A 13200-nucleotide genomic window follows, 5' to 3' on the forward strand; every position below is an offset into this window, starting at 1 on the left:
AAAAATAATGTCCCTGCTCAAAGAGCCTACATCTAATATGGCACATTGATAGTTTTGCATCTGCAGCCATCACTATCAGCATTAATGCAGGTATATGTGAGCATCCCATGATTCATCCTTTTCCATGTCTCAAGATCACTAACACACAATTAGGCCACCAAAAATGCCTGCTTAACCATTGAAAGCTTAAGCCAAGCTTCAACTCTGCTTTGTCAAGAGGACCTTAGTGTCATTGCAATCTATGAAAAAATCTTGCTATGTAAATCAAAAGGAGTGCTGGAAGGGTGATCATACAACCCAGTTAAGTTTGGTTGAAGGACCTCAATACCAAGCACAAGCACAACCGTAATGGAAAAAATACAGCTTTCATCCATGGCAAATGCATTACACAATCTCATAATAGCATTGGCAAAATCATTAAAAATGGGTCGAGGCATAAATGGCAACCATCCTTTTACAGTTGGTGGGCTTCAAGCATTCTCGAGCATAAAATTTTGTGCTTCCATCCACCCTATCTGTACACTCTGCTAAGATTACATACAAGTAGATCACAAAAAATGAGAGCCAGTGCTGTGCTACTGTCCAAGCCCTTTTGTACATATTGCAAGAGTGCTCTGGCTGAAATATAAACAAGAAGATCCAAACAAGGAGCTAACAATTGGCACGACTAACAAGGGGACACGGAATAAAAGACATGGCATGAGAAGACTTTTTACCCCCCTCAAGGGAGAAAACTTGCTTCCTGACCCCGCCGGCTTGCCAACAGCTGGAGGCTCTTTTCCCCTGCCAGTTCTAGCCCAAAAAAGTAAAAGTAAAGCTAAACCTCTCCATTTGATTTAGTGCCGGATCTCAGAAAGAATTTGTAGAGTAATTCCGATTTGGCCGTACACGAATAATTTTCAAGCACAGAAGTCAGATCATTAATAATGATAGGCTTTTGTCGCTGTTCTTTTGATACTTGGTCTTGAAAACCTGAGACATAGATAATTAGTGTGACGTTGAATTGCACCTATTTGACATCATAACCTCTTGGGACACTGATGAAAAAGCTAACATACCAGGTTGTCTTCTCATGTCTGCCTCAACATCTTTTTGCAAGCCTTTCACTTGGTTTTGTCGAATGCCTGTTACACATCAGAATAGACTCAACTTACTAGCAACAAATGCGCCACAAACTTCCAAATCTAGCGTATGTCACAAAGGATACCTGCATCCATCCCTCGCTTTAATCGCCCTTGCTCTGCCATCACCGTCCACTTCGTAAGCATGGATTCCATCTGATTAGATAGAGGTTTATCTCGTCCCACAGCAGGTTCTTTTTCTTTCTTTTTGCCCTTTTGGCCCTATAAAAAAAACACAAGTACTAACAAGGCATGACACTTCCATAAACAATAATGTAACTTCATGTGTAGCAGACTAATGAAAAATGAAGTAGATGAACACCAGATACTGAAGGCACAAGCTGATAAGGCTTTTACAGGAAAGCAATTAAAATTGATTTATTACTGGAGAAGACAAACGATTAGGTGATGGTAATGATGTATCCAACTTGCCCCGTTTTCTTTCTTTCTTTCTTTCATTCTTCTTTAGGTGTTTTTTGTACCAACCCCTGTCATCAACCTTGCGAGCTGAAAATCTCTTTACGTTCAGCATGGTGTATTTTGATTATCAATACGCCATTTTTTTCCACAGGAAAAGTGTCCGCATGTGCGCATGCACCTAGTTCCACCATTACTTTGTCTTTAACTATGGCAGGAGATAGAAAAACGAGAGAGAAGATGGAGGCTTACCTCATTCTCTTTCTGATGAGTCTCTGCCTCTTTTGTACTCCCCTGTTTAGCGTCAAATGCTTCTCTGGCCATTTTCCTGCTCAAAGCAATCTGGTTCCGAATGTCTGAAGTCACAACAACCTGTTGATTCTCCTTTGCTGTACCCTGGCGCTGTAATAAGAACATACATATTACATAAGATACTTGTAATAGACCACAACATATACAGCTACTTTAAGAGTTACTAAAATATCTAACACAAACCTTACCTGATTAGAGCAGCTGATAAGCTTACATACGATGGCTCGTAAGAACTCTTCTAAAGACTGCACCATGAAACTCTCAAAAATTAGCTATTATGCACTTAACAATTTTACATATCCATGCATGGTTAATAAACCCTACCAACGATAAGCAAAGTTCCACATCCTCTTTCTCAATAGAGATATTGCAAGTTTTGGCTGCCATTGGACACCAGATTGTTTTATGACAACAGGCATTTCTTATAGCTTTCAGTTCCTTTTGAGCTACTAAAGAACAAAAACAGAAATTACCTATACCCACAACTTTCTGATGAAGCAATCCTTTCTCTAAAAGCATCTTGTCTTCATTTTGATGCTTGAAGGATTCTCTTTTGACTTTCAGCAATGGCAGTAAATACCTCTCTTCCTCCTAAATTAAATGCAACATGTTTGATTAGAAACAAATAGCTGAGGCAGAGACAAATGGATTAAGATCTTCATTCAATGCAAGGACTCACTTCTTGACTCACACCACTTGCAGCCAAAATGTCACCAATTTGATCAAAAGTCTGATCCACACCCACTTTCATCTTTTTCCTGGCAAACAATGAAAAAACATTCAGACCCTGGAGAGTCGGTAGCTGTGAATTTTACTTAGTAACCTAATATACAGCAGCAAAGCAAACTACTAGCCTCAATCCTACCAGAGATGGCAATCAAATTCAAACTTCACAAAAGTCTTACTCACCTCACACTTATCTTGATCCTCCACTACTAAACGTTCTCTAACAGTCGATCTTTTTTAATCCTCAAAAAAAAAGGACCACTTTCACGTTTTGCAACGAGTAAGGCCAAGTGCAAACAGCTTGTGAGACTCTTTCTGAATATTTCAAGGATGCATGCAGTTGGCTCCTTCACTGCCTAGCACTTCTAGATATGCTCATCATTTGTGCAGCACATTTTAATGTAACCAAGCTAGTAGTGTATCTGGGAGTTTTCTCCTTCTAGGTTTTGCTTTTTTTTCTTTCTGACACAAATTTTCAGTTACTTGAGGCCACATTCCCCAAAATAAAGCATCCAAAATGACCATTACATCAGAGCGTAAATGCAAATAAGCTATACCTCTGACCGAACACAATACTAATTAGGCTAGGTAACCTCTTTGTAAGTGCAAGAATCTTGCCTAGACTTGATAGATCCTAGCCCTGCCTCCGGCTATAAATATAGCAAACAGCTCTACTCCAATCCAATGGACTCTGTTTCATAGGATTTTTTCCGTATTTTTTTCCATACACATCCGCATGAACTATGGAATAAGTATGAATGGCCAGCCTGGGCTGAACCACATGCAGCCCCATGTTACACAAAAAGTCATAGTACTTGGAACCATTTTTAATACTTGACTCCAACTCATAAATAAAACATGAGAACTCCGAAGTTAAACTTGGAAGACTATCTTTCAGTTCATAGATCACCCCCATTGTGCCTCCTCTATCAACAAAGCAAAGAGTTTTCAAGGTTGGAGCATAAGTGTTCACAATCACCCTTCCATTACTCCAAAAGGTGGAGCCCAAAACAATAGATGCAACTTCTTTGCCTGCATCAGTTTGAGGAGCCTTCACTTCCAGCCACCATGTGAGTCCTTGTCAACACACTTGTCTTCCAAGAAGAGTACCTGCTGCAAGGGTTCTTTCAGATGTAGTGGGGAGTACTATAGGGTAGAAAAGGGTTCCCACTTCCACCAACGTTTTTTTGGACTATTGGTCTCGGACTAGATAGCCAGGATGAGAGGGCAAGGGAAAATTTACATTAGTGTTGATACCCATTATAATATATACAAATGAGATTGTGCTAATTTTAGACTCTCAAAGGGACTACAACAGCATTTGGGTGCATTACAGTCCTTTTTGAGGATAGAGACCTTGCAGCGAACCTTTGTAAAATCAAAGTTATGATGTTCAACACCACACAAGCATGGGTAACCAGATCACAACCGGAATTCACAATTCAAGAAGAGCCAGTCGAGTATTTAAGATCCCATAAAAGCTGGCACAAGGGTCAACCCCCTCAAATCCATAAATGCCATAGGGTAGCCTGAATGTTGACCAGTTGATGCTACAATGTACAGAGGTACTCTGCCCACTCCGACTCCACTCACAACCACAGTAAGGCCCCTCGGAATAAAGCTGCAGCACAGAGCAGAAACTACAGTGATGGAACAAAATTAAAAAAACCTGAAGCAAGAGCGGATAGGCAACCAACATATCCACTATGCTGAGGCACTCCAGACTCATCAAATTAATCTGGTGTGCTACTCAGCTGGTCCACCTGTAAGTACTGGCTGCTTGATAGGGCAAGGAAGAGCCCCCAAACGTACATCAGGAATGTATCGACATGTATATAGCATAAACAATGACAATGAAGAGAGAACCATTTGTACAGTGCGAATAAGAAACAAGTCAAAAAAATACCTTGCTGGCTCCGCATGGGAAAAATTGTCAATGTTCGTAACCGCGTTTGTCATCTGCATTGTGTTATAGGAAAACTTTTAGCAAACATAAACCACCCTCTGCTGTAGCTCTCCCTATACATATCAACAACACATTTCTAGACAAGAAAAGCTAATAAAGTTTTCATTAATTAAGCTCAGTAAAACAACAATAGTACAATTAACTCCTTTTCTAAACTGAATAGTTACAAAACCAAATAGAACAAACTCAAAAAAAGAAAAGGGAGAGGAATAGATATAGAAGAAATCTAAGCAAAAATTGTATTACATGGAAAACTTATGAGTTCTTACATGAAGAGGTATGAAAGAATGAGCGGGAGCCCAGATGACTAGGCATAGGGACTTTTTTTTTCGATGCACCAGAGGGCCCACAGATGGAGGTGCTTATCCCTTCCAAATATTAGCCATGAAACACAGTTGGGCAAGGGCCGTGTACCATCGGGCAAGAGCCACATGTAGGCATCACCATGGCCACCTAATTGATGCACCACGTGCTGGGAACGACGGAGAGAACTCGTAGCAACCAGCTAGGAACCTCCTCCTCGGGTGACAGTGCTGACGTGGCACAACTGTATGGATTTCCACGAATAGTGCTGGCTGCTTTTGGGCCTACTGCTTTTGAGTTAGAAGCTTTTGTGTAACTGCTTTTGGGGCTCTGCTTTTGGCATCCCTTGTAAGAATAAAAAAGACCTAAGGGCCTCACTCTTCAGAGCATCTGGACGCAGAGGCTGAGAGCAGATGACTCTTGGGAGTTGTACTTTGCTCAAAGATTAACATAAAAAGAAATACCGAAAGAGGCGCAGTCTTTGGGGCCAATCTCTCTGGGCACAGAACTAATCCGGGCCGTATCGACTAAATTGAACTGTGATTTAATTATGTGAAGTGTTTAATCTCTCTTGTGTCGCGACCGATTCCAGACTTGGGGTGTCCAAGTTTGTTACAGTGGTATCAAAGCTCAATCTATTTCTCTTCTACCGGGAAATCCGATCCCTCTTCTCGCGGCACACATGGATTCCGGAAAGAATCAGACAACTCCACCTACCACCTCTGGAGCGAGAGGGAGTACGGAGAATTCGAGTGGATTAGCACGCACGAGTGCAAGCCATCTCTGCCTACGGAGTACGAGCTTATGGAGATGCAGCGTCAACAGCACGTTGATCAGTGCGCAAAGCAGATGCTCCAATTTGCGAAGGATCCACAATATGCCAAATTTTTGACTCAGCACCCGATGGATGAAGTGCATATTTATTGGCAGAAAGCCATCGAGTCACTTATAAAACCGGCCATCAAGCAACCTCCTACCCCAAGGATGTTTACCGAAGAAGAACTTAATGAAGTCGTCGAAAATCAATCAACTCCTGGAAACAAAGAAGCCGTTGAAGAAACAATTCAAGAAGCGCAACAAGGGGACTAACTACCCCGGTTACTTGGGCCGTCAATCTTCTTTTGCAAATGCACGGAAGCAGAAGAAGCATGTACGTTTCGAAGGACTACCCCGTTCTTCTTCTTCTCACAATTCAGATAGCTCTTCCTCTTCCGACTCGAGCGAAGAGGACAGAAAGGGCAAAAAGCGAAGCAAGAATCAAAATTTTGGAAAGAACAAGACAAAGGCCAGGAAATCAGATTCCGACCAGTTTCTGACAGCTCTACTCGGGAGTCATCCTCTGACGGTTCGGACTCCGATGATCACTTGTTTTATGCAAAGAAGAAACACTTTTATAGAGCCAACCAGTATGATTTTCTCGAAGACAAGGGCAAAAAGATTAAAGAATTTAAAGAGGGTGGATAGTCACTGAAATTTGAATCCTTCACAAGAATCCGAGATGCTCCCAAGGCTTTGGCTTTCATTCAGCAGTTTGATATGGCATTCTCCGGAGGGCGCTACTTAGAGCGCTCCAAGATTAAGAGGGCAGCATCGTTTTTGAAAGGAAATGCTCGAACATGATGGTCCACTCTTCTTTTGAGAAGAGAAGCCACGACTAAGTGGACAAACTTCTTAAATTGCTAAGGAGTACGAACAGATGTGAGAACCTATCACAAACTGCTGACGTATCGTCACTGAAGAATGCAGCCAACCTTCAAATCCCGGTCGAGGGGCCTAAACCAAGTGAAGAAGCTAAAGCAGTAGGAGAAGTTTTACCGACTTACAAAGCCTTGCCGAGTGAGTCTATTTTTAAAGAAAAGTTCCCACCAACTTATGGGACCCCGTCAGATGGGGTCCAGGAACCTAAAGATACTAAAATAAAGCAGGACCCGCTTACAGACACAGATAGCGGTGCGTAAAAGATGATGACGTGGCAGTTGTACGAACGCCCGCAATTTGCGCTGACAGTGCCACGTGGCAACCTGTACGGAATTCCTTGATTTTACACTGGCCTGTTGACGTGGCAGCCTGTACGGATTTCTGGATTACGCTAGGCAGTTTTCAACGCCAGCTTTTTGGGCCAGTTGCTTTTGAGTTTCAAACTTTTCATGTAAATTGCTTTTCAAGGCCAAGTAAGTGCAGAGAGCTTAGTCTCTGACACTCTTCTAGGTGAAGGTGCAGAGCGCGTGTACTCGCATTGTACTGAGTTCAAGTAATATAAAGAAATACCGAAAGGGGTGCCAAGGTTTGGGGCCAATACTCTCTGGGGTGGAATTCTGCTGCTCCGTGTCGAGTGTGCTCTCTCTCTTTCGGTTTCAGTTGTTATTGAAGTGCTAAAAGTCTGTTCACTCTGTTCTTTTCTATTGGCACGTGGTGTCTGTCTTGTGACAAAACCACTTGGAACTATCTGACACTTTGGATGCTTAGTGTGAAAGATTTTGGGATTCTTTTCTACCGACTTCTTCTTTTAAGAAGGTCACTTTCAAGGAGCAGATTGAGCGGTTTTGCTGTGGACTCCCCAAAGAGATCCGAGATTACTGCCTTGAGCAAAAGTCCGAGTCCATACAACAATTGATGGGACATGCTAAGCGGGGATTCTCAATACGTTCGGGTAACTTGACCAACCCTCCCCCCCAACCCGCGCTCCGTTCGTTCTCTGCCATACTCTACCGGATTTTTTCCTTCAATTGGCTCTGGCAATGCTGATTTCTTGACAATGCTAGTCGGGGCTTCTTGCAGGAAATTTCTTATCCGCTCCTTCTCCGCCACAGCAACAGACACAGATGGAGGCTCAAGCTCCGCCCACAGAGGGACTCTGATGAAGTCCCCTCGCCCGACCCCGCTGAGCTCACCATTCGACTTGCTCTCACTCCGATAGAGCAAGCGAGCCTAGCCGCAGAGATGGAACGCCTGCAGGCGACTTACGTCATCTGCAAGATTCTCGGCACCAGACCCAGCAAAGGAGAGCTGCGTGACCTTCTCCAGGCCTACCTTCTTGCAGAGGTGGACAAGAACTTGGACGTTCAATTCCTCGGACGCGGCTACTATCAGATAGAGTTTGAGACCTCCGAGATGGCGTCCAAGGTCATTGCGATGAGCCCCTTGACCATCCGAGCAGTTCGAGCTCACTTTCGATAGTGTGGAGACACGGTTTTGACCCAGCTTCGGATGTTTTGGTAGAGGAGGTAGACCTTTTCATCTCAGTCTGCTTTCCTAGTTTAAGGAGGGAGTACCTACCACTTTTGTCTAGGATAGCCTCAAAGATTGGGACTGTCCTGGAGACACCTCGCATGGCAGCCTCAGTTGTTGCCAAGGCGGCCGGCCTTCCCTCCGTACGAGTTCTGGTTAGGGACACTCACACTCTCCCAAAGGTCATACTACTTCCTCGGGTGAGTGGGGGTTGGTTCAGACAGAGCGTGGAGTATTCGGGCCTCCCGAATCAGTGTTTCATTTTTCGACAAATGGGCCATCTTACGAAGGCCTGTCCACGGAGGAGACCCTGACCTACTCCACAGGCCCAGGCCTAGCCTTTAAGGGCTAGCCAGCAACAGCAGGCAGAGCCACAGAGTACACAGGCAGAGCCACCCTTCGAGACTAGGACTCAAGCGGAGGAGGGCTTGCAGCGGGTTCGTGGCCAACGTCAGTAGGGGCCACCGCGCCAGCCTGGCACTCAGAGTGGTCCTCAAGCTCCTGCCCAGTAGCAGTGGGTTCCCACGGGGAACTGTTTTGACCCTCTATAGCACCCTCTATAGCAGGACGAGGTCCCTGCTCGCATGGCAGCCTCAGTTGTTGCCAAGGCGGCCGGCCTTCCCTCCGTACGAGTTCTGGTTAGGGACACTCACACTCTCCCAAAGGTCATACTACTTCCTCGGGTGAGTGGGGGTTGGTTCAGACAGAGCGTGGAGTATTCGGGCCTCCCGAATCAGTGTTTCATTTTTCGACAAATGGGCCATCTTACGAAGGCCTGTCCACGGAGGAGACCCTGACCTACTCCACAGGCCCAGGCCTAGCCTTTAAGGGCTAGCAAGCAACAGCAGGCAGAGCCACAGAGTACACAGGCAGAGCCACCCTTCAAGACTAGGACTCAAGCGGAGGAGGGCTTGCAGCGGGTTCATGGCCAACGTCAGTAGGGGCCACCGCGCCAGCCTGGCACTCAGAGTGGTCCTCAAGCTCCTGCCCAGTAGCAGTGGGTTCCCACGGGGAACTGTTTTGACCCTCTATAGCACCCTCTATAGCAGGACGAGGTCCCTGCTCCAGGCTCCACCTCAGCCTCCCCTTCGACAGCCCCCCCTCCCCCCCCCCCCCCCCCCCCCCCCCCCCCCCGAGTTCCCCCCCTCTTCCGCCTCGCCCCCTCCTCCTCCTCCCGTTGCCTCTACATCTCGCCCTCCCACCTTTGTCGTTCCCCCTCGCCCTCCCTCTCCCCCTTCTCCCCTTGCTCCCCCACCTCCTCCCGCTCAGTCCTGCAGTCGTCCCAGGGGGCAGGGCCTTCTTCAACTGCTAGGAGATCTCTTGGCAGTGCCTTTGCCACGAGTCGCTTAGCGGGAGAGGGATATCCTTTCTTGCAACCCCCTCTTATGGTGCAAACGTCTCCCTTTGCAGCAATTCCTCGAGGTCTGACGAGCTTCGACATTCGCCGCCGTTGGGATTTTTTTTCCTACGACTTTACACGCTTTCTCGGCGCTTTCTCGACGACCCCTCACCAGACCTGGAGGCTGCCTGCTTCAGAGTTCATGTACTTTGATGCAAACGGACGCCCAAGTAGCGGTTAGTTGGATGTGTAGAGACGTTGCGGTGCCGAGGCGTCGAAGAAGCGGCGAGAAACGTTGTGCAGGTGCGTCCAAGGCCACAGCTATCGGTGCACTATCAACAGCTCTGCAACTTGAAAAAGAAAATAGAAAATACAAATGGTGCTGCCGTGAAGAGGTCGAGGTCGCAGCTATAGCCACGCTACCCAGCTGCCTGTGGAAAGTTGTCACATCTCCAGGGTTGTCATGGCTGGTCTGTTAGGCGCGCCTCATAGTTGTTTTAAGCAGACAGTCGGCACCACCTGCAGTCGGTATGCGAGAGGCAATTAGAAGACTTCGCCCAAATTGGTCCGCACCCAGCTAACGCAGCTGGGTGTGCAGGTGATACCGCAGAGGTTTGCAGACCCGCTGTAGCAGCTGTCGGATGGAGAACAAGTCCGCAGGTCCGCCGGGTCTTCTGAGCGGCGGAAGCAAAGGTAAGCAGTTAGGCAAAATGATGGAGGATGGTGCGCAAGGGGAGAAACGAGAGCTTATGAGAGGGTACAAGGAAGCAGGGAGAGTCGAGTGTCCGAAACCAGAACAGATGAAGGGTAAAAAGAACTAAGGAGGCGGGTGAGCTGCAAGGGAGAAGGGTGCGCAGCAGGAGAGGGTGACAAGCCAAGAGAGGGTGCAAGGGGACATGGAAAGCCAGTGGCGTGAGGGGGGGGGGGGGGGGGGTACAGAGGGGAGCGAGATAGAGCGGTGAACGCGGAGGCTGGCAGGAAAAGGCAACAGAAAGGACAGTGCGAGGAATAAAACAGAGCCGTCAAGCTATAAAACCTTGGGAAGAAGGGAATTAAAAGAAAAGGAATGTTGCAATAAGGGTAGGTTCATGCTAGTATAGGAAAAGAAAAGCGGAGGGAACCAAAGAGAGGAAAGAAAAGAAGTAGCAAGTGCTACGCTGTACATCATAGAGGGAGTTGCGACGTACATCTAAATCGACAAAGTAAATTAATAAATTTTCATAGCGAGCGAAACTTGCAAGACAAGGGGAAGGAGAGAGATGGAGAAAAGGTTGGGGGGGGGGGGGGATTGGGGGGGTTTAAACACCATGTAGATACAAAACACGTGTTGCTTAAATTAGCTCATCAGTGGTGTAAAAACATGGAGGGAGGAGGGACATAATTAGGGAGGAATGGTGCAAACAACGTACAAAGTACTGCATTCAAGGGGGGATAAGGCAAGTAAAGGTGAGTTACTAACCCCAAATTACTAGGAGGTACTAGCAAAAAATAGGGAGGGAAAAAAAAGGGAGGGATTTGGTAGGAAGTGTACAAAAGAGAGATTTGGTAAGAAGTGTACAAAACTTTGGAGGCTAGTCAAAGATTATGATGCTTGGTTAAGTAAAAGGGTTGGAAAGGATTTTAAGAGGGAAAATATATGCGGGGAAGTACGTGTGGTGGAGGAGCTCGCCGACGAGGAAGCAAAAAATACTAGGCCCAATCGGGTTTCTCCAAGAGAAGGGAATCTGGTTAGGTGCATTAAGCCAACACACGATTGGTTTGGGAAGGTGTGCAAGCTCGGGGTTAGCTTTGAAAAGCCTAGAGAGAGGCTTGTTGATGGAACCGGAGAGGTTGAGTGTGCGTGTAAAGGGTGAAAAGGGAATCGGGTTTCTCCAAGAGAAGGGAACCTCGTTAGGTGCATTAAGCCAACACACGATTGGTTTGGGAAGGTGTGCAAGCTCAGGGTTAGCTTTGAAAAGCCTAGAGAGAGGCTTGTTGATGGAACAGGAGAGGTTGAGTGTGCGTGTAAAGGGTGAAAAGGGAATCTTTACAATGGAAGGTGCGGGCTTGGTCTTCAGAAGCTTTTGGAGGAGAGAAGGTCTGGTGTTATAGGAGATATAACAGAAGCAAGCTTCCAACAAAGAGGGGGGGTAGCCTTTTGCCCTTAAGTCTCGAAAAGAAAAGGTTGTTGATAGAGATAAAGCCATGAAGCGAGCTTTCGCGAATGATTTTTACCTAAGCTCTGAAAGTATAAAGGCAATTTTTTGGTGTGTGGGATGCAAGGATTGCCAAGGGATATAGTTGTAGGAATTGAGGCTCTTCTGGTGACAATGTGAATGGAGTATACCACAGGTGGCGAAAGAGGCTCCTTTGAGAAATGGATTTCCAAGATAAACGCCTCTTAAAAGGAGGTGGAGGAGGAGATCTTGGTATGCTCTTGGAGAAGGTTTCCATAGGTTTGAAGAAGCTTACTCAAACTCGAAGAAGGGCCATCCCACTAAGGAGCAAAGAAACAGGCAAGCGTAGACAACGGCAAAGTTGGAACCCATCGCCATTGTCACAAATGGGTGACGTGGCATGCTCCCGGACAGAGTGGCAGCAAACCCCGGCACACACACACCAGCAAAAAGCGCCGGCAGGCTGTCGTACAGATTTCCGAAAAACGCGGCGCAAAACACGGAGTTGCTATCATGGCACTGCCATACGGAAATTCCTGCTCAGTGGGCATCCTGGCAGGGACATCCTTCTCGGACCATGCACCAGTGATCCTCACAGTGGCAGACAGGCAGAGGAGTGGGAGCACGATGCTTCGCATCCCAGAGCGGGTCTTGTTGGACTCAGCACTCAGAGAGAGGGTAGAGGCTCTCTGGACAGAGGGCATGGACAGCCAGGTTCTACCTGCAGACAGAGTGGCCTTAGGCCTAGCTCATCTTAGCCACTTTTTTCTCCAGGAGTCTCTGGCTCGCCGGGCTGCAGCGAGAGAGGAGGAGCAGCGTCTCAAACGAGGCATTGCTTCACTACAGAGGATGCAGGAGCAGCATCCAGACAGTCCATGGTTGGAGGAGCAGTTACAGCAGGCTCGACAAGAGCTGGCTAGCACAGAGGAGAGGCGTCATGAGTTTGCCTTTCACCGGCAGGCATCTCAGTGGACTCAGGTGGGTGACAGAGTGACAGGTGCTTTTTTTGAGACAGTGGGACCTCGGCACTTGCATGCCAAGGTCAATCAGTTGAGGAGACCCGATGGGTCAGTTGTTTGTGAGCCCGAGGATATGCGTGCAGTTGCTACTGACTTTTACCGTGAGTTACTGTCGGCTGAGCCCCAGTCAGAGCGGCAGGATGCATACAGGGAGCACGTTTGGGCACAGATGCCTTGTCTTGTGACTGAGGAGATGCGCCAGAGGCTAGAGATGCCACTTCAGCTTGGGGAGCTGCACACGGCTCTTAGGGCCCTCTCTCGTGGTAGCTGTCCAGATGAAGATGGGCTGACTCCCAACTTTTTCTTGGAGTACTCGGACCTGCTTGGCCAAGATCTGTGTAGTGCCTTTCAGTACATTTTGCACACAGGAGTGATGCCTAATAGCATGAGTGAGGGCCTGATTTACCTCATTCCAAAGGAGGGTGGCTCCTTGGATGAGATTCGACAGTGGCGCCCCATCACCATCCTCAACTCAGCCTACAAAATTCTTGCCAAGGCTTTGAGTTTGAGGATTCGACCACTTTTGGAGAGCCTTATACATGGGACTCAGACAGGTTTTGTCAAGGAACGCAGTATCCTTGACAACATCTTCACTTTCTGGGAGGCTTTTGCC

At 47.0% G+C, this 13200-nt stretch overlaps 1 protein-coding gene across 1 annotated transcript in view; it reads right to left on the reverse strand.

Annotated features, from left to right (window-relative positions):
• Positions 1–384: 384 nt before the first annotated feature.
• The window catches only part of LOC147431120 (transcription initiation factor TFIID subunit 4b-like), a 49514-nt gene continuing 36698 nt past the window's right edge, over positions 385–13200 (reverse strand). Inside the window, exons 2-10 of the mRNA XM_086494542.1 lie at positions 4483–4535; positions 2530–2608; positions 2324–2441; positions 2175–2230; positions 2039–2095; positions 1791–1940; positions 1208–1343; positions 1059–1124; positions 385–972 (exon numbers count right to left, since the gene is read on the reverse strand). Coding sequence (XP_086350668.1) covers positions 818–972; positions 1059–1124; positions 1208–1343; positions 1791–1940; positions 2039–2095; positions 2175–2230; positions 2324–2441; positions 2530–2608; positions 4483–4535 — 870 coding nt within the window. The 3' untranslated portion in view covers positions 385–817. The remainder of the gene's footprint in view (positions 973–1058; positions 1125–1207; positions 1344–1790; positions 1941–2038; positions 2096–2174; positions 2231–2323; positions 2442–2529; positions 2609–4482; positions 4536–13200) is intronic.

The sequence above is a fragment of the Adiantum capillus-veneris genome, chromosome 21 (assembly GCF_014529385.1).
Source record: "Adiantum capillus-veneris isolate H3 chromosome 21, ASM1452938v2, whole genome shotgun sequence".
Taxonomy (NCBI): Eukaryota; Viridiplantae; Streptophyta; class Polypodiopsida; order Polypodiales; family Pteridaceae; genus Adiantum; species Adiantum capillus-veneris.